This window comes from Argiope bruennichi, chromosome X1 (assembly GCF_947563725.1).
Source record: "Argiope bruennichi chromosome X1, qqArgBrue1.1, whole genome shotgun sequence".
Taxonomy (NCBI): domain Eukaryota; kingdom Metazoa; phylum Arthropoda; class Arachnida; order Araneae; family Araneidae; genus Argiope; species Argiope bruennichi.
Genome location: NC_079162.1, coordinates 87,608,130 through 87,634,487, shown reverse-complemented (window position 1 = coordinate 87,634,487; position 26,358 = coordinate 87,608,130). Strand labels below are relative to the sequence as shown.

The 26,358-nt window shown below is 33.4% G+C and overlaps 1 protein-coding gene across 2 annotated transcripts in view; it reads right to left on the bottom strand.

Annotated features, from left to right (window-relative positions):
• LOC129958396 (delta-sarcoglycan-like) overlaps window positions 1–26,358 on the bottom strand; it is a 406,890-nt gene that overhangs the window by 134,029 nt on the left and 246,503 nt on the right. For both annotated transcript variants that reach the window (XM_056070868.1, XM_056070867.1), the window contains 2 exons: window positions 1,849–2,084; window positions 41–142 (listed from right to left, as the gene is read on the bottom strand). In XM_056070868.1, the coding sequence (XP_055926843.1) occupies window positions 41–142; window positions 1,849–2,084 (338 nt within the window). The remainder of the gene's footprint in view (window positions 1–40; window positions 143–1,848; window positions 2,085–26,358) is intronic.

The window sequence follows — 26,358 nt, the reverse complement described above, 5'->3', positions numbered from 1 at the left end:
AATATTTTTGTAAATATTTAAGCAAACAAATTGAACTTACCCTTCTGGATTGGATTTTTGCAGCGTATATTGTGTGTAGAAAATGAGAGCGACCTTCCAGCCTTATACCATCTCTGAATATGCGCAATCGGCCCATGCCATTCTGAAAATAACACAGACGGAGTATAACAACACAGAAAAATAAAGACAATAAATTTAATAAAAATGGTTTTTTCGAACACAGTTTTATAAATGTACAAATCAGTAGATTTTTTTAATTTTAATTATTTTCTTCTTTTTAATCTTGATATCTATTTATTACAAGTTCACTACTAGATGGCGCCTCTAGCATGGAACACAATTTTAATTTAATTTTGGCTAACTCGTAATTCAATTCTGAAAATAATCGCATTCTAGAATATCAGGAAGTGAGCAGAAATCCAACAACAAAACTTCCTCTAGACAAACATAGCTAGTTAAGTTAAACAAGTCTAGTTAAATAAAAGTGTTTAAAAATAAAAAAAATATTAGAGCCTCAGAAAAAAGCAGAGAGAAAGATAAACTGAAAATATTTAGATGCGAACTGCTATAACAAGCCCAAAGCGAAAGCCAGATGTCAATTTTGGCACAGTTTTAGAGTTCGAAACAAAATAATTCTGGTTTAAGTTTATTGAAAATTTTAGGGCTAAAAATTTGTTTACCACGTTGACTGCAAAGGAAAATTTCACCTTTCTTATTCGAAATGCCCATTTTATTCTATTGTAGTATACAGTTTCTAAATTTAAATATGGCGCAAGTACAATTTCATGGTTAATAACGACATGGGAAAAGACTAATAAAGCGTCTACCTAACAACTCATAGATCGGTTTCTTGAATAAGAGCGCTATGATTATATCATAATTGGCAGTCAACATGTTATATTAACAACGCTTGCATTTCTTTCGACTTTAAAAGAGAAAACCCAATGCATTCAGATTATCCAAATAAGTCCTTTGAAACATTCAAAAGTCTTGCAAATTATTTAAGAAGAAATGAAGACCCAATCAACTAACTAGCAGCATTATGGTGACACTTATTGGTATCCTTATTTTATATTTTGTCCAAAACTTCATTTTATTTTTTAAATTATATTTTATCACACTTTATCACAAAATTTCTTTGAATATTCGAAATTTGAATCAAAAGCAGTAATGTTTTTGTAATTTTTCTCATAGAATATTAGAACTGTTTGCCAATTTGTAGAATCGTTGATTTTGGATTTCAGAAAACAGGATTAACTCTTACTTTCCAAGACTGATTTTAAAATAATAAACATATGAAGAACTTCTTCGTTTCGTCTTGCTAATAAAGCTTAGAACGTTTTAAGTCTAAATCAACATTTTAAAAACCTTAGAAGAAACAAAATTCATTTTTGAAAATAAAAGATTAATAATTATAAATGTGGGAAAACCATAAGTGAAAATCTAAATAGATGCTTCATACTACAAAACATTACTTGAAATAGTAAAACCATTTATATCCATTTATTAAATCTATTTAAAAACTGTAGTTATTAACTACAGTTTTTTTCCTTCGTGCTCGGCACAAATGGGATTTTTCTTTGTTTCCTCAAAGTTCAAAAGAACCCGATTTGAATTCTCTCACTTAAAAGAATTTATCCACGAAAAAAGGACAGAACTCACAGTGGAAAAATCCACGGCTGTAATGATCCAGATGGTTAAGGCTAAGTTGATGATCCCCATAAAAAAGAGAATGATCTCTAAGAAATACAAGAATCATATTCTCCATCCATAGATGCCTATTCTATAGACGGATTGAATTGAATTCTCTAAGTCACTTAATGGTCACGAAAAAAAGGCAGAACTTACGATGGAAAAATCCATGACTCTGATGATCCAGATGGTTAAGGCTAAGTTGATGATCACCATAGAAAAGAGAATGATCACTAAGAAATACAAGCATCGTTTTCTCCATCCATAGATGCCTATTCTATAGACGGAAGAACTCTGGTGGGGTGAGAGAGAAGAGTTGTCGACGAGGGATGTTCGAACCTGACCTCCAGCCCATTCCTGAGAGGTTGTAGAAGCTTGTACAGAGCTCATACCTAAAATGAAACAAGAAACCTGTTAAATACTTCAGTAAATTATCATTTTCAGTTATTTAAGTTGAAATACTAGAGTTTTAAGCGCTGGATTGTCATTTACATTATTGATTATTTCTTTGGTTTTTTTTATTGCTGCGCTGATATTATAAAGCTCAGTATTTAGAGTGAGTGATTACAAGTTGAATACACAATTTCCTCGGGTGATTATCAATATGTGAGACTTAAATTTAATAATATTTAAGATATGCTCAGAAACTGACCTCATTATTCGTTTAAGACTCAAATCTTCAATTATTTGTCCTTTATTTAAGACAATGATACGGTTTTTGGAGACAGATCTCATAGTTTCAAAATTATTTCGGATCACAGCATAACACCTGGATAGATCTACATACGACGAAATTTCAACACTATTACAACATAAAGGCATTTGATTGAAGACGAAATATTTCATCACGGTTATACCAAAATGCTGTATGTGAAATTTGCCAAAGAATTCTATTGATTCAAAAAAACTCCATAGGTTTTCTACATTGGTTCTAAAATTGTTGTTGCGATATATGATTATTGAACGCTGTCACAAAATACACATGTCACTAAACGTTCTAGCGATTACAACAAAATTTTGTCTGTCTTTCTGCGTCCGGTATTTGATATCACAGAAAAGTACACTACATCCGCATATATGTGAGATCTCCAATGAAATCGAGTTTCGAACTATTAAAGATGACCTGAGATAATCATGACCTTGGATTCTGTCATTGAATATGGTATAAGTTTAAATTTATTATAGCTTTTCTGATAATTCACGCTTCATCAGTAAGTTCATCAAAAATGTTCCGCAGTCAAGCATAATATCCTACCATTCAAAGCATTACAATTTCCGTTTTTAATAACAAAATGCGAAATAAAAAGATACCTTGAATTAAATTCTTTGGCGCAGTTTTTCTCTTACTTCATTTCATATAACTGAAATTTTATGACAGTGTATTTATTAGAAGGCTACCTGCTAAAATAACTGCAACCATTTAAATAAAAGTGATAATTGTACTGAAACAACTACCAATGCTGTAAATACATTTTAAAAACAATTACAAACTTTATGCTTGAGGTTGCCGATTATTGTAATCAATATTAGATTGCCATTTTCTAGCTTTAAAGGCAAAGTAAAATAAAAAGGAAAAGATAATTGATTGAATTTGAATTTTGACGTTATAGCGAGAGCCTGGACCTCAAATCTATGGTTGGTAAACCAAACAAAGTCCACCCTATATTAGCCTTTATAAAAACAAACAAAAAATATGAGTGACTATCGCCAAATGGCATGAGCTACGATCATACAAAACAACATTTTGGTAGGACTATTGATCATGTGAATAGATCTGGCGAATAGCTAGTTGTTTGCTTTCGAAAGAACTATCAAACTTTTTGCTAGAAAAAGAAATAATTCGTAAATATGGCACTTCTAAAATTCAGTAAGGTATATTTTTGGCAAAATATATAATTTAGTGTATAAATATTGTTACAAATCTGTAATTTTGCTACCCGGCACGAATAGTGTCATCCTGGGAAAAACCGTTAAAACCTTTGTAAGATCTCTCCTGTGCGTCAATGACCTGAGAGCTAGGCGACCATTTGCCGACGAATTTGGCAAGTTTGGCGACTAAATGGATCATATTGGAAAGTTCGAGAAGTTTCACGATCCATCCAGTAAGAACCGAGATACACTCAGATACATATGATTGGTCTGGAAGATTCTAGCCCCGCCTCCCGGAACTATATAAGACAGGCACTCTCAAGCTGCGAAGAAGTCGTGTGTATCGTTAGAAGTTGTGTGTGAGAGGAGTCGGAGTCGCCCACAAGTAAAGAAACTGGAGGATTAGACAGAAAGCAAGCTGCTGAACTATAGCGATTAAATGCGTTACGTTATTATGATTGATGGACGGTATTTTGTTGTAGAAGAAAAATTTTGTAACAATATGCATTCACGATGAGATATATTCAGATACATGCGAATAAGTCTTCATGATCTTATGCAAGTCTTCCGATGTCCAGTTATTACATCGGACTGTCGAAACGTTAACTCCTAAATGATTTCCAGACGGAATGTTTTGTTGTATTTCATGTAAAAAAGTCCTGGATCCATACTTTGAAGCTAAAGGAATTATATTTTAAGCGCCTATATAAAATTTGTTAATGAGTTTCATATATCTGATACTTTTTAAGCAATTTTGGGGTTTTCAGCAAACATAACATTTTCGCGCATAACCTGTCAAAGATACTGGTAACGTCTTAGTAGAACCATCAACAAATATGGAATTTTATGCATATACAGTGGGTCCCAAAATTGAATATACACTATACTCTTTCTTCTTTAATTTTATTCTTTTTGATCTTAACATTCCTATTTAGAGCTAATATTTATAAGAACGACAAAATATATATTAACAAAAAGTATTAGGCTAAAAAACAAAACGGAGGAATCAATAATATTTTTATTACAGTAATTTTTATGTCTAAGTTACAAATTCCAAAGTCGCAAAATTGAGTATACACCTTATAAAATATGCGACTTGACTACCACTATTTATTTTCAAATGAATAAGTAAAATAGTTTTGTTACTTTAATTGGCAATCATTGATGTCCAAGCGAAAACAAACGTTTTGGTTATTATAATGAGCTCCAGAAATGAAACAAATGTTGAAATTCGGAAACTTGTTATTCGATTGTCTGAAGATGGTAAATCTCTCCTAGAAATTGCAAGGGAAATTCAAAGCAGTCACGATGCGTTCAAAAAATTATCCAGAAGTATAAAATGTATGGACAAATTGTTAATAAACCTGTAAGAGGAAGAAAAGAAATTCTCAGTGCCACGATCTAGAGAAGAGGTATTTGAGAGGTAGCAAACAATCCTAAGGGGTTGCTACAAAAATTGCTACATCTACTTCAAGAATAATTGGAAAGTATTTTTCTGCATAAACAATTCGAAGAGTAATCCTAAAAGCAAATTATAATGATCGCGTAGCCAGAAAAAAAGCATTCATTTCCAAAGTAAATCGAGAGAAAAGAATTTCATTTGCTAAAAGTCACATTTCAAAGCCTCCCGACTCCTGGAATCAAGTAATATTCAGTGACGAAAGTAAGTTCAATGTTTTTGGTAGTGATGGTCAACGTTATGTTTGGAGAAAGCCCAATTCTGGACTTCTACCAAAAAACACTAATTCTTCTGTCAAGCAAGGAGGTGGTTCACTTCTTGTATTGGGCTGTATGTCTGCAAAAGGAGTGGGAAATTTAGTTTTCATTGATGGAATCATGGACAAAATTAAATATTTGGATATATTGAAGAACAATTTAAAACAAAGTGCCCAGAATTTGGGTTTAGGGTCAAGTTTTCTCTTCCAACAAGATAATGTCCCGAAATATACAGCAAAAATAGTTAAGTTATGATTGTTGTATAATTCTGAAATGCAATTGCCCACCCCTCCTCAATCTCCAGATCTTAATGTGATTGAAAATTTGTGGGCACAATTAGAAAAATCAGTTCAAAAACTCAATATTAAGGACAAGGAACACTTGAAAAGAGTATTACAAGAAAAATGGTCAAAAATATCCGGCGAAACAACTCAAACTCTTGTCAACTCAATGCCACACCGTTTACAAGCTGTTCTAAATGCAAAAGGATATGCAACAAAATATTAATTTATCTTTTTCTCTTTTTGTTGACAGATTTTGTTAGATGTATACTCAATTTTGTGACTTTGGAATTTGTAACTTTGACATAAAAATTATTGTAATAAAAATGTTATTGATTCCTCCATTTGTTTTTAGCGTAATACTTTTGTTAATTTATATTTTGTCGTTCTTATAAATATTAGCCATACATAGGAATGTTGAAATCAAAAAGAATAAAATTAAAGAAGAAAGAGTATAGTGTATACTCAATTTTAGGAGCCACTGTATATATGTTACGATAAATGAAATAAATTGTTGATTATACATTATTATCGGTGATTATTCATAATCACCAATAAGTTTAGTGGTGATTACGAATAATTCCCTGTAAATTTACATAACCACCGGATCAATCACATTTACCGTAAATATACGCAGTATTTTTCTTAAAGTGAATTTTGTATCATTTGTAAGCTTGTGCTGCAAAGAGAACTAAAACAATTTCAAATTGAAGTTAAGACTGCTATATCCATCTTCTCATGTTCCCCTCAAAATTTGGAAACTGGAAGTATTCGGAGTACCCAAGAATATATAAATCATAATTTTAATTAGAATAAACTTTGGAGAATCGAATAAGATCACAGTTATAGCACGAAATCACGGTTATGACGGTAATCACGGTTATAACACGAAAATAAAAGCTTTTATATTATATATATATATATATATATATATATATATATATATATATATATATATATATATATATATACTCATGTCCAAAATTAAGGTCACAAACATAAAATCTGCGAAAAATGAAAAACTATTAATTGTGTTGCTACGAAATTTGGCACAGAGGTACACTACAATGAAAGAAAGAACATAGAAACATAACAACATGGAAAAGATTTTAATTGGGAATTAAGAAACAGGGTATATCAAAAAGTGTTACATTATGAATCAGAGATTAAGCATTTATCTTGGGGAAACCCTGTCTAATATGGAGTATGACCACAGTGCAATGCTATACAGGCTTCACAACGAGCTTTCATACTGTTTATGAGGGTATCAATAAATGCTTGAGGCAACAAAGCCCATTCTTACAAAAGCGCGGCTTTTAACTCTTGGAGGGTATTAAGAGGGGGGTTATGCTGTGAGATGGCTCTTCCGAGACCATCCCAAACATGTTCAATAGGATTGTGGTGCAGAGACCTCGACGGCCAGTCCATAAGTCGAATATCCTCTTCCTCAAGAAAATCATCAACGATCTGGGCTCTCTGTGGGCGCGCGTTATCGTCCATAAACATGAAGTCTGGGCCAAGAGCACCCCGGAACAACCTCACATAGGCTTCAAGGATCTCATCCCTGTAGCGATGTGCATTGACAGTACCCCCATCGAAGACGTGCAGTGGCGTACGACTGCCCAACATTATGCCAACTCAGACAAGAATTCCTCTGCCACCAAATCTGTCGATTTCTTTTACGTAGGAGGGATGATAGTGAGCTCTTAAGCTCCCGCAGATGAAGATTCGGCGAGTGTCACTCTGTGTGGCAAATCTCGACTCATCACTGAAAAGAACACGCCCTCATTCTTGCTGTGCCCAAGACTGATGTGTTCGGCACCACAACAACCGGTCTTTTCTGTTGAATGCAGTCAAAGGGACGCGCTCGATTGGTCGCCGAGCATAAAGGGTCCTCTCTGCTTGATGTATGTATGCTGTTTGTCTGGAAATTCTTATTCCAGACGCTGCAGCAAGGTCACGAGCAAGTTGAGGAGCCGTTATCAGCCTATGCCGTCGTGCGCTTAGTGCCAAATAGCGATCCTGTGCAGGTGTCGTTGCTCTGTGACGACCTTGGCCAGCCTTCCTGGTTACAGTACCATTTGTTTGGAATTGATTCCAGAACCTGGATACCACTTTCGGTGCCACTTGTAACCATCGAGCCACCTCCGCTTGAGACTGCCCAGCTTCAAGCCTGCCAACGGCTCTTCATCTCAAGGAATCGTCTAAACGATTATGAGAACTCATTCTCACTGGAAACAGGTTAAGTTTTTTTGTTTTAATGCAATATTCACAAAATTGCAGGCAAAACTCCCAGATTCCTAAACGGTCTAGTTTCAGTAGTTCCTCAAAAACTAATGCTAAACAACATTTTTTTCCCACAAAAAAGGTTAATATCGTGTTAGCGGTCCTTCAAAATATATAAAATATAATTTGTTTAAAATTTACTGGTAGCCATTTAGAATTACTTTGAAAAACATTTTTGTGACCTTCATTTTGGACACGAGTGTATATTATACAGAAGGAGGCAATAAATAAAGGACTGCATCACCTACAACAGGGTCAATACTTCCCTTCGTCTCCCTCAACATTCCTTGGTTTTTCCATTCCACCCATTTCGTAATTTCTTTTTCCCCTTATCATATCCTTCGGAGGCATCTCAGACATGGGGATGAGAGTCTTCGGGAATGGTGGTAGATTCTTGCCGCCCTGGTAGGTACAGAAATGGTGTAAGGTAGCTATTTCTTACCGATGACAGGACTTTCCTCCTACAGGAAGGGTTGTACCGTTGCCAGTGAGGGCACTTAAGACTCAGCCTTTGTTCCCGTCAATTTTATCGTGGCGTGGGAACATTCAAATTTTTCCGTGTGCCTTCACGCGGATTGCAGTAATCAGCTATGATTCCCCCTTGTCTTCATTAAAGGGGAATCATAGGAATCATAAGGGGCAATACTTTGGCACTTCCAAAGCTGGCTATAAAGAACATGTCACGATGCCTTTCAGACAAACTCATGAATATACTTTCCATTCTACTTATTCAATTTATCACTTCATGTACTTTCTCTTCTCCCGATCTCTCTTTTTAAAAACAAAGTGCCTCGAAACCCCCCTTTTATAAGCAGGGTTTGGTTTGGTTTGGTTATATTAACGTCCCGTTTTTTATAAGCAGGGAGAAGGGGCAGTTGGAATAGTAGAACAGTGATATGGTGGAGGCTAGTTGGGTGGGTGGGTGGAATGGGGACTGACAATCAAAATGGAAATTGTGTGAGAGAAAGGAAAGAGTTGTCTCCGTTGTTTCTAGTACGGTAACCATATTTATTACCAAAGTACAAGAAAGAAACCCTAAAAAAATATGTTCTTATATTTGCAATATTCTGCTTAAACAACTTGCTACAAAATGTGTATATTTACGTTACAAAGAGAATTGCAGACAATTCCTACTGAATTTAAATCTGATTTAGCTTGAACTGTTGTATCGTAAGTCTTTACATTCAGTACTTATTCATAAAATACTTTCAAACGATGCAAGATCCTCAATTACATTTTTCCATCTCAACTGCTGAAACAAGAATAATGCCTCATTCAATTCAATGCAGCAGAACTCAAGATACAAATTAATTCGAACAAGATCGGATTCAGATAATCGTATAATTAACTACAAAAAAGTCCATCTAATAACTTCTAAAAGAAAAGAAAACGAAATTTCCTTATATCGCGTTAATTTAATGATTATGGAAACAAAGTTGTTTACTGTTCGTTTCAGCATCTCGATACTAGTACTTTTGGACGATTTTACCCCTCAAAGGGGTGATAAACAGTAAAATGAGAGCATTTCTGCAATTCTTGGTTAGATCCCATTAGATATCCCCGTTCCTTTCCTCTCTCCCATATTCTAGCGAAATAAATGCCTCATGGCGCATGCGCAAAAGCGTGGTATTTCGTATCTGAGAATTGACAGTACCTTTCGCATTCTTATATACAGGTTAAAATATTACTGCTTGAATATATCTATCGAAATCAATTGATTCTCCGCTTTTATTAGGGAATATTTTATTTGTAGATTTTTCCCTTTGTCAAAGTTTACCAGCTGAAATTTGGATAGTTGGAATTCTGCAGAAGAAACATGAATCAGTAAAACATTTTAGTTCCATCAATGTATCAATATACTAATTTATTCCTATTTTAAACTTTAAAGCTTTCAAAAATAATTCATTTATTCAGTTGCATCCATTAGTAGATATTTTCTTTCAATATTCATAAAAAACAATAGCCGAAAAAACAAATGAAATGGCCATATGATCCATTTAGTATTTCCAAAAAAAATATAAAGAAATGCAGTCCATTTTATCGATGTTAAAGCAAAACAAAATAAGAAAAACAGAAGAAGAAGAAATTAAATTTTCCAACTTCAGCCAAGCTAACGAATGATTAAAATTCCAAATATTATTGGAAAATGGCATTCCGATATGAAACTACATTTCCAAACCTCCAACTCTAATTACTAAAGCAACATTCCATCGTTTAGAATAAGAATTTTTCGAGATATAAAAATCTGAAAATTCGTTTTAGTTTATTAGTTATTTCCTCGATTAAAACAACAAACAAAACACAGAAGGATTTCTCAGAATTTGATTGTCTAATGACAACACGCGTCTTTTTTTCGTCTTTTTATAAGACGTGACATCGGTAGCTGCTGAAATATGCAACATTTTTTTTTTTTTTATATCTCACCCTTGTTTTTCACAATCAAGAATTTGCTGAAGTTTAATTGGTCATTATTTTTTTCAGCTTGATTATCCAAAGATTAAAAAAAATGGAAGAGAAATTAAAGCAAATGGAATGGCGAGAGTGACGCAAGAAGAAAATAAAGTGTTGAAATATCAGGTAATTACTCTACAACCCTTTTGTTTAAAGTATACGATGAAATGAAAACAAGAAAAATAAACTTTTCGAAATAAAGATCCGTTAAAGTCTTTCACTAGCAGGACCAAAATTATCTTCGTAAAATGAGTTTTAAAAAAACATCTGCGCAGTCACTTCATTGGCTTCCTTGTTTATTTATTCTCTTTTAAATTATTTATTCGCTCGTTTTTTTAGGCATTGACTTTTAAAAGTTTGACACTGATGAAAACTAATCGGCGTTACACTGCATTCTTTGTTTTGTAGTTATGTCAAAAATATTGGCATAATTGCAAACTAAGATTAATAAACTTTAAACGCAAAAACTTTAAAAAGATTTTTTTAAAAAGATAGCTGCTGCACGAAAATTTGAGGAATTTCCACGTTTTAGAACAGATTCAATCCTATAAACACATTTTTAAAATTATGTTGTATGTGAATACGATAACTCAAACCTGCTTTGAGCTATATGGATGAAATTTGGTATATGACTTTTGAACCAAATTAATAGATTTATCAAATTTTGAATAGAATCCATCAAGGATTTGACAATAAGTCGGTTTATACTTTTTCATGTTTGTAAACACCATAATTCACACATTCAGTGACTTAAATAAAACAAATTTAGCATATGACTGTGACAACATTTGTATTTCAGTGTCAAATTCTGGTTTCAAATGGGCGGCAAAAAAGTATACAAAATATATGTTCGGTTTTTTGGCTCTTGAGTGATAACCGCATGCCAGCAATTAATCGCCAAAAAATAAACTAAGACCGCATGCTAATAGACACTTTCGTATTGTTGTTAGCCAACTGGCCTGTGGTTAATAATGTAATTGGGATATTTTGGCCTGCCAGTGAACACGATAAATCAAAAAAAAGTTATAGGCATGAAATGTGGTATAGGTTTGCCAAACTGGTAGATTTCAATAATTTTGAACGAATGTTCGTTCGTCGATACTCATATCAATATTCTAATACAAAAGCTAGCTAATGAACATAAGCGCAAACAGCTAAATAGACAAAACTAAACACATTGAATTGCATATTGAATGAATTTATCATTAGAATTGCGGATTTTTACAAACTTCTAAACTCAGTCTTTCGAAGAACTTGACTGTCTATTCGTTTACATATTTACGAATATATTAACGTGATAACTCGAATAGCCCCCACAGCTCTGTGATCTAGACAAATGAAATTTGGTACATGATCTCATTCCCATGAAGCTTCTTTTTTTCATTACGATGCTATGAAGCGCCTAGTATGCTATACTGTGTTAGTAAAAGTAAAAGTTGAGGGAAGAATATTTCCCTTAACTTCCGGATCTGAGCTCTTCTCTCAGTAATTCTTAACTTTTAGCAGTTCAGTCTAAAATTACCCTGCCCCTCATACGGAGTAATTGACGGAATAATCCGTCATCGCGATAGCAGGAGGTGGGAAACTGATAAATAAAGATTTGGATTCCTAAAGGCTATAACTAAAACAGCCGTATTTACATTTCTGTGTGTATTATCTCTCATCATTAAAGCGGAAGACACTACAACATTTCTATGCTCATCAAGGAAGCGAGAACCTGCTTATTTTTCTGGCAATTTTTCATTCACATACTCGTGACTCTCACCGTAGGAATTCATGTTAAAGTAAATTTCACTTTTAACAAGATTTGCTGACATTTTGCCACCGTTCATTGATTTTTGATATCTTAAATGAGAAAACTTCAAACAGCTTGATTTTTTAAACTCCCTTTGTCGATGCAAGATTTGCAAATATGTCAAAATACTCTTCAAGTGAGGAGAATTGCAATATATACAATATTATACATTAATTTAGTGTACTCTTTAAGTGAGGAGAATCGCAATATATAAAATATTATATATTAATTTAGTGTACTCTTTAAATGAGGAGAATCACAATATATAAAATAAAATATGTATTAATTTAGTGTACTCTTTAAGTGAGGAGAATTGCAATATATACAATACTATATATTAATTTATGACATTTTATATTAATAACTTACTTTCTAGTCAAATGCACTAGCATGCGGAAATTGCAGGATGCAGCTGAAAAAAAAATCTCATTGAATCCGCGTACAACGTGGGATAGACGGCTAGAGGATTAAGATCAAAATATTTTTGTATTGCTATTGAACATTTACCAGCGTTCTAAAGTGGCAGCTGATTTTTGTATTAACAGAATATAGCTTCTCTTAATTAGTTTCAGAAGTTTTTTTTTTTTTTTTTTTTCGAATTAATTCGAGAGTTCAATCCCACCACATCTTCTCATTAGCAAAACAGCATCTAATTTTCTAAGCTCAACACCATTTAAAAGCAATCCGAAGCAATCTCATCATTAGAAAATCTAATAATAAGTATCATCTAAATAAACCTTTTCGCCCGCGATTCTTTACTTAAACATCATCTTTCCAACAGCCACAACATCATGATGACCGTTTATTTTTATGGTAAGAAACCAGGGATATGGGTATATTTCATGGATTCTTTGTTTACTTGTATTTGTTTCTTTACGTCCCTGTTTTAAAGCAATACTAGAGCTATTTCGGGACGGACCTCGTCATACTGAACTGCGGTCAGATGACAAGGACGATACCTGAGCAGGAACACCTTCTCCTAGCTTCCATACCACACCAGCGGGAGGATGTTTGACGTCGATATTTAATGTGCACTGGTTTAATGTGCAATGTGTTTTCTGGAAATGTTCATCTTCTTAATGCCTATTATCCTCTCTCTGAATTTATCTTTCGAATTTGACAATGCTCTCTGCGAACATCGGTACTCATGTTGCAGCAATGTTTTCGGTTTCCCATTTTAGTTTTTCTTGAATATCATTAAAACTCCCCAGTTCTCACACTACACGCTTATATCAAATTATAGAATATAAAATTACTTCCATTTTCAAGCTTTTATTTCCTTCAAGTTTGTTTTAATATTTTTGCCAATATGGTTTCTAAGCTACTTTTTCGTTTTCAGTCATTTACGACCCCCTAGATCATCAAATCTGCATGTTACCAGCATGGAAAAAAAAACTTTTAAGAATATGCTTTTATTTAAAAAAAAAAATGCATAGTTAAAATACCATTTGTTATTTTTTTATTAATTTTTTTACAGTTTCCAACAGTTCTCCGACTGTCTATATTTTTGGTATTTTCACCTACTAAACGTGTTTGGGACCCCATATTGTATGGGGATTTTTATCCTCTTGATGCCTACTATCACCCCTCTGAATTTGTCAGTCTAATTCGGCAACATCCTGTATATTATATATATATATATATATACGAAATTAAAAAAAGGGGAGTTTTCCCATTTGGAAGACAAAAATTTACCATTTACGCTTGTTATATAGTTTGATTGCGATTATGATATGCTAGTATAGATTGAAGGACTACAAGATTTTCTTACAATTTTAATAATAATAACATGGTCTCATATCTTGCCCTCTGAATTAATTTCTATATCACACATGGAGATTTAACCCTTTTCACTCATACAATCAAAGTATGAGTCAAAACCTTCTAAAAATGAATAATATAGTGAGGGAAAGAGGAGAGGGGAAAAGAGAAAGAACATGTCAGGCAGGATTGAAAATCTTTAACAGAAGTCTGCTTTTTAATTAAACTCATTTTGAACTCATTGAACTCATTTTTATACATGCACATGTAAATATTTTAAAAACTTCATCCTAAATATTTTATTTTCATTGTTCTTTATTTCAAGAGTTTGCGGCGACCTCAAAACAAAGTGTCGGATTTCTCTTTCCAGAAATCGCGTGTTCCAGATACAATTCTAAAGAAGTATTACCACGGTATATTTTAGCTGAATCACGTTCATTCTTTCACGGGTCAAATTCCCTAGCACTGAGGGATCTTGGAAGTTTGGAGAGTGGGACTGGTTCAGATGTTCTTCTCATTATCCTATCAAGTTTCATAATTACAACGCTCTTCACCAGCCCACCCTAGTGTAGCTTCAAAATAGGACATAAATCGAACTTAACTGAGTTTGTTTTGTAGGCACTTTTCCTCTAGTACGGCATCCGGTCAGAACCAAACTAAAAAATTTACACCATTTATAACCAATGTAAGATGTGACTCAATATTGGTCATAACATAGCAAATCAAACGTAAACTGGTTTCATGCAAACCCAGAGCCAATAGTCTCCAAGCTAAAATAGTAGCGTCATTTGTTTTCATGAACTCTGCTGTAGCTAAATATTAAATTCAGTGGTTGGCTTTGTGTTAAGGGAAAAGTCCTATTTCACATTACTGTAAACAAATGCATATATTTGGAAACTTTAAAAATTTATTCCTTTTGTTGCTAAATTTTATAAAAAGAACTAATGCATATTAAATTTGTGGAGAATCGGAAATTCTCATCTTAAAATTTGGAGAGAAAGGTGGTTGTTGAACTTATCACCTTTTATTTTATGTTACAGTATCTCAAAACAAAAAAGATAAGTCAAGCCTCTCTGTATAAGTACCTCACATAAACAAAATGTAAAAAAGAGAATATTTTAACGAGCGATGTTTCGCAGAACATTGAGTGCCGGGAAAACATCTTGATGTCAGGTGCTGAATTGGATTTTATCAATCTGTGTTAAGCGCTTGTTTGAAAAGAACCCGTATATCTACATGGAAGAAATTTTGGTTAGATATTATTTTTGAACGCGACTCCGAGGGGTTTGAGGGGTCGCGGTAGCCTGGTGGTAAGGTCTCGGCTTGTGAGTCGTAGGGTTTCAGGTTCGAGACCACATTCCACCGAAGAACCGCCATGTAAGGGGGTCTATTGCACGATAAATCCGTCAGGGCGAAACGTCCTCCCGTTGGTGTGGTGTGGAGAGGGGGTGCCAGCTCAGGTGTCGTCCTCGTCATCTGACCGCGGTTCAAAATGACAAGGTCCGTCCCAAAATAGCCCTAGTGTTGCTTTAAACGGGACGTTAATATAACTAAACTAAACTAAACTAAACCGAGGGGTCTGAGCAAATGCCTGTGGAGCCTTAAACAACAAGATTTTGTCTCTGGCCAAAAGTATGGGTGAATAGGCTGGAGAAAGAACATAGCGAGAACTACCGAAGAACTTATGAAACTCCATTTTGCATCACAGTAAAAAGCTGCTGAGAAGATTTAATCAGGAGAAGAAGAAATAATAGAAGTAAAAGATATACAACTTTCTAAGATATAAAGGAGCTGCTGAAAGCATGGGAAATTATTGTATCTAGGGATTGCAATACCGGTATACCGAATACCGGTATTTTGAGCCATTTGTACAATTTTGTAATACCGGTATTCAGAAGTTTAAATACCGGTTTTTCGGTATTTACTAGAAATTTTTAAAATGGTCTCCACTATATGTTCAGGGATCGAGAACATAGCAAAATAGTATATATTTTTGTTTTTATGTCTCCCTAACGGGCGAAATTAATTAGCTAATTAATGGCTTAATTAATTGCTTAAATCTAAATTAGCGAAACATGGATTATCCCTGAAAGAAAATATTATATCCATAACGACTGATGCAGCAACAATTATGAAAATTTTTTTTAAGTTGATTGGTTTAAATCAGCAGTTGTGCTATGCACATGGAATTCAATTAGGAGTAACAGATGTATATTATACCAAAAAAATAAAGAACAGAAGAATCCAAATACTATGGATATAGAAACTTCGGATTCCAACTTTGAAGAGAGTAAGAGTGAGAGTGATATTGACAATAAAGATAATGACAATGTAATTGTTGAAGAAGATATTACTAATGACGATGAAATATTAATCTATCAAGAATTGCTTCTTATAATTTATAAAGTTCGAAAAATTGTAAAGATATTTAAACGTTCCTCTATAAAAAGGATATATTACTAAAATATATACTAACTGAAAATAAAACAGAATATATGTTAATACTAGATTCTAAAACACGTTGGAACAGTTTACTCCTAATGATGGAATGATTTTTGAAACTGAGAAATCCAATCCAAAAAGCAATAATCGACTTAAACCTGTAAATTATTTTTTCAGATAGTGAATTCGACTTAATATCCAGAACTATATCAGCTCTACTTCCAATAAAACTGACTATTGAGGCATTATGTCGGAGAGATTCTAATTTAATAACAGCTAATGCAACAATAAATTTCATGTTGCAGTCACTGAAAGAACAGCACACATCACTATCTAAAGAATTATATATTACATTGAAAAATTGCACAGAAGAAAGGCATACCGAAATAGAAAATGTCTTATGGTATTTACATAATTATAATGATTTTAAAAATGAAAATGGAAAAGAAAAAAAGAAAAGAACCAATTCAAATCTGATTAAGTTTAGAGTAAATTTTCTTAAGATTTTTTACCCACAAACTTATCCACATTCAGAAGAATTCGGTTCAATTATTGAAGATTATGATGTCACTACTGTCGATAGTGAAAAGGAATTGTCTCTTGAACAAAAATTAGAATTAGCGATAAATAAAAAAAATTTCAACGAACCAAAATACAATACAGAAATCAGCTATATTCAAAACCATCCGACTGGTAATTTTTACACAAAATTACTTTTCATTCTTAATGAAAAGTAATTACAATTCAGTTATAGTCAGTTTTATTGACAGTACAATTGAGGCATTATGTTTTTTTCAGATCACATTTCAAAAATTTGTAATATTACCACAGACTGAATAGTGATATTTACACTTTTTTGTGATTTAAATAAATAAGATGTTCCTTTACTTTTTTTGATTATACACTGTTATAATTTATAAGTTACAAATTACTTTTTGTGATATTTACACTCTCTAACAAAACTGCAAATGAAACAAAGAAACACCTGTGTTTTCTTTCTTTTTCTAAAATTTCTAATACCGGTATTAAAACCGGTATCCCGGTATTAAGATCTAAAAAATTCCGAATACCGGTATTGAAATTTTGATCCGGTATTGCAATTCCTAATTGTATCTTATGTTTAGAAGCATCTTAAGATAAGGCAGTAAATATTATCTCTACAAATACATTTAATGTTGTATCTCATTTTCGCCAAATTTTGAAGCATAGGCAAAGGCAAATATGTTTAAACAATTTGAATCTCTATGAATTCGTTCATATGTAACTTCAAATTCAAATATTAATTTAGTAAGGGCGTTCTAAATATTATCCTCTGCCAATCTCTAATCTATAAAATCTTAGATTTTTTAGACCATTCACAGTGCACTCGTAAAGTATTTATTTAATTAAAAGTCGAATCATAAAGTACGTGAGCACGTGAAGTTTCCATTTATGCGCTACTAAGCTCCGTTTTTATTCTACAATTGCAAACTGGATTGATTTTGCTAAAAACATTGATCTTTCTCCATTGTCGAAGCAGAACTGGAGATAGAGTAAAACATTCCGGGAAGAGAATTTGCAAAATGATAGTTTTGCTATACGTATTATCTTAATTGCTTCCATTTAATTTGTTTAATGTTAGAATTTCATTGAAACGTGGTAAGTGGGAGACTGTTGGTTTCCTCTCCATATTGAAAAGTAACCAAAGAAATCGCGCAACTTCAAAAGCAATTGACGGCGAATGAATTTTAGATATGGTGGAAGAAAAAAACATCAATAGAAGGAAAATAATCGATCGAAAATGACGAGTAAAGATTTTTTTTTCCATCAACCAACAGTGAAAGCAATGGAAATGAAGAACATCATTAGATTCTTTAAACTAAAATCATTAAACTAGTTTCTTTCATATCAGAAGAATATCAGAAGTTTCTTTAAACTTTGAAGAAATTAATTGAATTCTTAAAAACAAAAACTGTCTAATTTCGCAATGGAGATTGACTCCATAAAAGAAAAAAAAACACATTATGAGAAGCATTTAAAAATTTTGTTACCGCTTTACTTTATCGCAATACTTTATCAAGAAAAAGTCATCAGCTTTCTTTAAAAAGAATAACTTAATTTTTAATAAACGAATTTATAGGTTTTTGATAAACATATCAACTGACTTTCTAATTTCTCAGTGGAAATTGACTCCATAAAAGAGAAAAAGACACTTTATGAAAGACATTGAAAAATTTTGCTCTCTATACCCAGTCTTAAGTTTAAGTTTAGTTATATTAACGTCCCGTTGTGAAGCAACACTAAGGCTATTTTGAGACGGACCTCGTCATTTTGAACCGCGATCAGATGACGAGGACGACACCTGAGCTAGCACCCCCTCTCCACACCACACCATAACAGCGGCAGGACATTTGGCCTTGACGGATTTAACGTGCAACAGACCCCCTTACACGACGGTCCTTCTGTGGAATCGGGTCTCGAACCTGAAACCCTACGCCTCACGCGCCGAGACCTTACCACCAGGCCACCGCGGCCCTCTCTCTATACCCAGATACTCTCTCAAGCAAAAAATCATTAGTTTTCTTGAAAAGAATAATTTCTTAAAAAAATAAGTTTAAATAAACTAATTAACGGGATTTTAAAAAACATATTAATCAGTATTCTTTTCTATCATTAATTGTTCAATTTTTGCCTTTCAGCAATATCAATAATCGGATTTGCTTAAAATATACATATTTTATAAATATGAGCTGTACATTAACATCCTTTTTTTCAACAGAAAGTTAATTTTGCAAAATGCGAATTTCTCATGCATACATATTAATGCCAAACCTCTCAAGTTCGTCAAGATTTACTGAAATTAGACTTTTATTAAAGGAAAAAAATTACTTATAGTGATTTTTTTTTCTTTTAAATATATGAAGCAGTATGTTTCAATTAAAAATAGGGAATTATACCACAGCTGAATTTCTAGGCCATTTACGGTAAAATTTTGGATATTATTTATAATAGCGAAAGAGTGTTGGAAAGTTATTTTGAAACTAAAATTATTTGAATAAATTATGAAAATGCCGATACAATATAACTCTTAAAATAACAAACGTATATAATATCAAGCAAATATACCCTTGGTCTCGATTTACTTAAGAAAAACTTCTTATTTGTAAAAAAATATTTGTCAATATTATTACGATGACTTATACGATATTGTACTGCCTTCAGAATATCGAAGGGCCGCGGTGGCCTGGTGGTAAGGTCTCGGCTTCGGAACCGGAGGGTTTCAGGTTCGTGACCCGATTCCACCGAAGAACTGTCGTGTAAGGGGATCTGTTGCACGTTAAATCCGTCATGACCAAACATCCTCCCGCTTGTGTGGTGTGGTGTGGAGAGGGGGGTGCCAGCTCAGGTGTCGTCCTCGTTATCTGACCGCGGTTCAAAATGACGAGGTCCGTCCCAAAATAGCCCTAGTGTTGCTTCAAACGGGACGTTAATATAACCAAACCAAATCAGAATATCGAATAATGCTGTGGAGCGTTGTAAAATATCTTAAGATTCGAAGTAATAGAATCTTGATCATGTGATCCTCAGATTCTGAACAAGAAACTACCAATACACCACCGGTGCGTTCAGCATCTTATTTGGAAATATGTCATTCATGAAGTAGATCATTTCATCTCTACAAAAAAAAATGGCTTTTATAGCCAGATCTTTATCTACAAAAACTACTCCATTGTTTTGAGAGATTTCAAAAATTCAAAGAAAAATCTTATATTCATTTTAAGATAAACAGCTTTAAAATTGATACAACCGAAAACTTTTCCTGTATTAAAATACGAGTGCCATTTTGCTTTTCAAACTCCAATGGATCATAAAAAAAAAGATAATATTAGAGAAAAAAACGAATTTATTACTAAAAGTTATGCACAAACATGGTTAATTTTCGGCATAACTGTTGTGAAGATTCGGACATTTGTCATAACAGAAGATCAGGTTTTCTATTCCCTCTTTGAAAACCATTGCCTTCAGTGTTTAGTTTAGTTTAGTTATATTAATGTCCCGTTGTAAAGAAACACTAGGGCTATTTTGGGACGGATCTCGTCATTTTGAACCGCGGTCAGATGACGAGGACGACACCTGAACTGCCCCCCCCCCTCTCCACACCGCACCACACCAGCGGGAGGACGTTTGGTCTGACGGATTTAACGTGCCACAGACTCCCTTACACGACGATTCTTCGGTGGAATCGGGTCACGAACCTGAAACCCTACGACTCACAAGCCGCGACCTTACCACCAGGCCACCACAACCTCATTGCCTTCAGTGATGGACTTAAATGTTTATTTGGAGTTTCTCATTAGTCTGGAATTATTATATTGACATCCTAAACAATTATGTAATTTAGAGAAAAAATGAAAATCACTGGGCTCTAAGCCACTTTCTCCATGGCGGGGAACTAGAGTGTAAGAATGTTACAACAGATGATATTATTCAAGGAGTTCATCAAGTCATTCGAAAAAAATGGAGGATGCAGGAATCCCTGGCAACGACCTGGCTGACCTGGATACGAAATTTGCAATTTTGGAGGTGAATGTTCAAACATTCCTGCTCCGTATTCTTATCATCAAAATTCAAGAAACTTCGAGACTAATGAGGAACTTCGAAAGAGCGTTAAACTCATCTAACATCACGGGTGGCAACATTGTTTAAAGAAAGGATTGGAAAGCTGGGTCACTGATATGACAAATGTCTGAATTTTTAGACAGTTCCGTGATAAAGTAACCATGTTTGTATGTAATTTTTTATAATAAATTCATTTTGTTTTCAACTCTAGTCTTTTTTTTTTCATAGCCCATTGGAATTTGGGAAAAAAGGCTATAAAGTCTTAAATTATTACAAACTTGGATAGAATTTAAATAATGTAGCTTTCTTTAAGGTCGACAAATAATGAAAATAAGCTCTTATTGTTCAAAGCTTTCAGCTTCTATACCAATTATTGTTATTTTTATAATCGTTCAAGCTTGAAATTTGATTTCAATAACAAAGAGACGGCAATAACAATAAAGATGCTTTGTTTCATAACTTTAGTTTCAAGTTAAACCTCTATGTTATCAGATGTGTACCATTTAAATGTATCAGTTTTCCCGACTATTCAAAACAAATACACAATGCTCAACAAATTGATTGTTGTCCACTTTATAGCGGAAGCATGAACTACAATCAACAATTGTCGCCATTTATAGCTTAATGATCCAGGAACAATGATAATGATGGTTCAGATTTATTTCTAAAGGGACTTTCAAGAGTGAAACTAGAATAAATCTTGAGATAGAAGACGTACGAACCGAGAAGATCCTTAATCTGACATAGCAGTTAAAATCTACGACAGATCAAAATTCAAATTGCTGTTTTACTTTTCAGCAAATTCCTTCGCTCCAGACTCGCTTTCTATATCAAAGACTGAACCAAAACGCCCCATTACAGAGGCAAAATTTGCATTTAACCAGCCGAATGAAACGCATTTTGATTTTGTATCAGTTTGCTCGCCCATTCAAACAAACACTACACAATGCTTAACAAATTGTTGTCCACTTCATACCGGAAACATGAACTAGAATCAACAATTGCGCCATTTATAGCTTAATGATCCAGGAACGATGATAATGATGGTTGAGATTTATTTCTAAATGGCCCTTCAAGAGTGAAACTGGAATAAATCTTGAGAGGACGTACGAATAGAAAAGCTCCTTAATCTGTACCAGCAGTTAAAATCTACGACAGATCAAAATTCAAATTGCTGTTTTACTTTTCAGCAAATTCCTTCGCTCCAGACTCGCTTTCTATATCAAAGACTGAACCAAAACGCCCCATTACAGAGGCAAAATTTGCATTTAACCAGCCGAATGAAACGCATTTTGATTTTGTATCAGTTTGCTCGCCCATTCAAACAAACACTACACAATGCTTAACAAATTGTTGTCCACTTCATACCGGAAACATGAACTAGAATCAACAATTGCGCCATTTATAGCTTAATGATCCAGGAACGATGATAATGATGGTTGAGATTTATTTCTAAATGGCCCTTCAAGAGTGAAACTGGAATAAATCTTGAGAGGACGTACGAATAGAAAAGCTCCTTAATCTGTACCAGCAGTTAAAATCTACGACAGATCAAAATTCAAATTGCTGTTTTACTTTTCAGCAAATTCCTTCGCTCCAGACTCGCTTTCTATATCAAAGACTGAACCAAAACGCCCCATTACAGAGGCAAAATTTGCATTTAACCAGCCGAATGAAACGCATTTTGATTTTGTATCAGTTTGCTCGCCCATTCAAACAAACACTACACAATGCTTAACAAATTGTTGTCCACTTCATACCGGAAACATGAACTAGAATCAACAATTGCGCCATTTATAGCTTAATGATCCAGGAACGATGATAATGATGGTTGAGATTTATTTCTAAATGGCCCTTCAAGAGTGAAACTGGAATAAATCTTGAGAGGACGTACGAATAGAAAAGCTCCTTAATCTGTACCAGCAGTTAAAATCTACGACAGATCAAAATTCAAATTGCTGTTTTACTTTTCATCAAAATCTTGCTCACCAGAACTCGCTTTCTACATCAAAGACTGAACCAAAACGCCCCATTACAGAGGCACAATTTGCATTTAACAAGCCGAATGAAACGCATTTTGATTTTGTATCAGTTTTCTCGCCCATTCAAATAAACACTACACAATGCTTAACAAATTTTTGTCCACTTCATAGCGGAAACATGAACTACAATCAACAATTGCGCCATTTATAGCTTAATGGTCCAAGAACGATGATAATGATGGTTCAGATTTATTTCCAAATGGCCCTTCAAGAGTGAAACTAGAATAAATCTTGAGATAGAAGACGTACGAACTGAGTAGCTCCTTAATCTGACACAGCAGTTAAAATCTATGACAGATCAAAATTCAAATTGCTGTTTCACTTTTCAGCAAAATCCTTCGCTCCAGAACTCGCTTTCTACATCAAAGACAGAACTAAAACGCCCCATTACAGAGGCAAAATTTGCGTTTAACAACAAGCCGAATGAAACGCATTTTGATTTTAAAGCAACCAAACAAACGCGGAATATTTCTCCAATACTTTATTATATACACCATTGCTTATGCCATCCATTTCGAAGTGACTCGTAGTTTTATTTCAGTATTATCGCAATGGCCTGCAGTCCCATAAAGTGTGCGCCATTCAAAAATAGTGAATAAATCAACTTAAGCACCGATTGCGCGTCATTTTTCCAATTCGCCCCTCTTTCGCTTTTTTATCGCCTCTTCTAATGCACATTATATTCAAAGTATCATGCCCTCTTTTATTGTACACTCCCCCCTCTATCTTTGTTTCCGATTTAGAATTTAATAACTTGCACTTCCAGAAACATTCCTAGTTCCTGGGTGATTGAGTTGGCTTACAACAGGGAAGAGAGAAGAAAACCAGTTGAATATCTAAAGTGTCAAACAGAATTCATAAGAGCAAAAACGCGAAATTGATGAAAGAATCTGCGCGTGTGCAGAATTTTTTTTTCACTGCAAATCTCTCTCCTGTTCAGTTTTAATTTATTTCTCCCGTTCTCGCATTTCCGAGCCGGTAGACAATTTTGATCGTAAATCATTTGTCTCCATGGCTTGCATTCGTAAAACGTGGCACTCTGGCCTTAGTTTTGAATTTACACCGGTGGTAATATGTAAATGAAAGCATACGTTCCTGTTTCTTTGGTATTGGATTTAACCAATGAATCTGAAATTTCAGAAGGAATAAGTTTCAGCGATACATCATATAAAATATAAAAACAAATAAAAATTTTTATGAAACACTAGACGTGGTGTGAAATAATATTCAACAAATAATGTTTATTAGCGTTTTTGATATCCATTCTTTACAGCATAAAAAGAGCGTTTCCCTTGTAAAAACTTTCCTGTTTACGTGGGCAACCTCTTGAGAAGATATGAAGTTTTTATTAGGAAGTTTTAGGACGTTCTGCTATTAAAAATGCTTCATATGGCAAAGCCCATGTTTAATCTGTCCGGTTTAATCAAATTATTGTGGAATTACGTAAATTGGTCATTTATTCAAATTCTCATATTAATTTGAACTGGGTCAAACAGTTCATGCAGTAAAAATGTGTATGTCAATATAAATGAATCTAAAAATTGTTTTCATATCTATCAAGTATTCCTTTATGATAAAAAGCGCGAAAAAAAACTGCAAAAATTTAATTTAAAAACGCAATATAACCCGTAACTGGAGACATGAATTTCCTCAAGCGGCCAGAGACATGGAGTCAAAATGACGCCATTGTTATTTTTCTTTTTTATCTTCTGTAAATAGCATTGGAATTTATTTTGGAAACGAAACATTCTGAAAATCATGTAGTTACCAAAAATATTAAAAATAGTAATTCTAAAAGTGTGAAATGTTATAATATTAAATGGAAAGATGTTATAAGAAAAACCTAAATAATCTTTTTATAAGTATTTACTTCGTTTAGATATTACGAAATGACACTGATGTTAATAACTGTTAGAATTTAACAAACAAAAATGAAGAATACAATATTTTAAATATTAATTTAAGAATATTTCTATATTCTTTTTGCATTCTTCAAATTAAAAGCAGTTTTTCAGAGACATGGAATCAATAAGTCCATAAATAACTGCAAAAACTTTCAAAAAGAATAGCTCGGTTATATGCAAATGTTCATACTTAGACATTTGCCAACAGACCGCAGAAAGAACAACTCGAAGAAGGTACTGAGGAAATGATTGCATTCAAGGACAAAATATCACGTGATAATCAGAGCTAATGAACAAAGCGGAGTCATTTTGACTCCACCTCCAGTTAAGGGATAAGATGCAAAATTGCAATAAAGACAAATAAATTCGTTCAAATAAAGTAAGGGATAAGATTATTTGTTCAAATACTTCGTCGGAATTTCATATTCCAAATTTTCTTATCAAATAAATGTGAGTTTTTCTTCATGAACATGATGAAAGCGGTAGTCAATCCCTTTTTTTATTTTCAGGAGAATGAATCAATTAAAAAAAGATGCCCCTAATGAAGGAAGAACAGATAAACATTTTTCTTTTAGACAAGATAACCTCCTTGAAGCAGTGAGTATTTTCAAAGCTTCAAAATTACAGTAAAGAGAAAATAAATTCGTTCAAATAAAGTAAGTGATATGATTATTTTTTCAAATCCTTCTTCGGAATTTATAAAATAGGAAAGCACTGCGAGTACCTGGAATTTCATATTCCAAATTTTCTAAAATATCAAATAAAGGCAAGTCAAATCTTCATAAAAATGGTGAAAGAGGCGATCAATCACTTTATTATTTTCTAGAGAGTGAACGAAATAAAAAAAGTTGCTTCTAACGAAGGAAGAACGGATTAACATTCTTTTAGGTAGCGTACCACCCGTAATGCTGTGTGTATTTTCAAAACTTCAAAATTACAATAAAGACAAAATAAGTTCGTTCAAATAAAGTAAGAGATAAGATTCTTTTTTTCAAATACTTTGTCAGAATTTAGAAGCAAAGGAACGCGTTGAGAATACCTGTAATTTCAAATCCAGATTTTCTTAAATATCAGATAAAGGTAAGTCATAAATCTCCATACAAATAGTGAAAGCGATAATCAACCTCTTTCATTTTCAGGAGAGTGAACCAATTGAAAAAAAGCTTCTAACGAAAGAAGAACAGATTGACATTATTCTTTTAGGCAGAGTACCATCTTTCATGCAGTGTGTATTTTCAAAGCTTCAAAATTACAATAAAGACAAAATAAATTCTTTCAAAGAAAGTAAAAATTAAAACTAAGTTCATTCAATAAAAGTGAAGTTCTAAATTCCAACAAAATATTTTGCCAAACACTTCGTCGGAATTTAGAAGCAGAGGAACACATTGAGAGTACTTGAAATTTAATATACCAATTTTCTTAATTATAAAATAAAGTTGAGTGTTGTCCTTCATAAAAATAGTAAAAGCGATTATCAATCCCTTTTTTATTTTCAGGAGAATGAATCAATTAAAAAAATA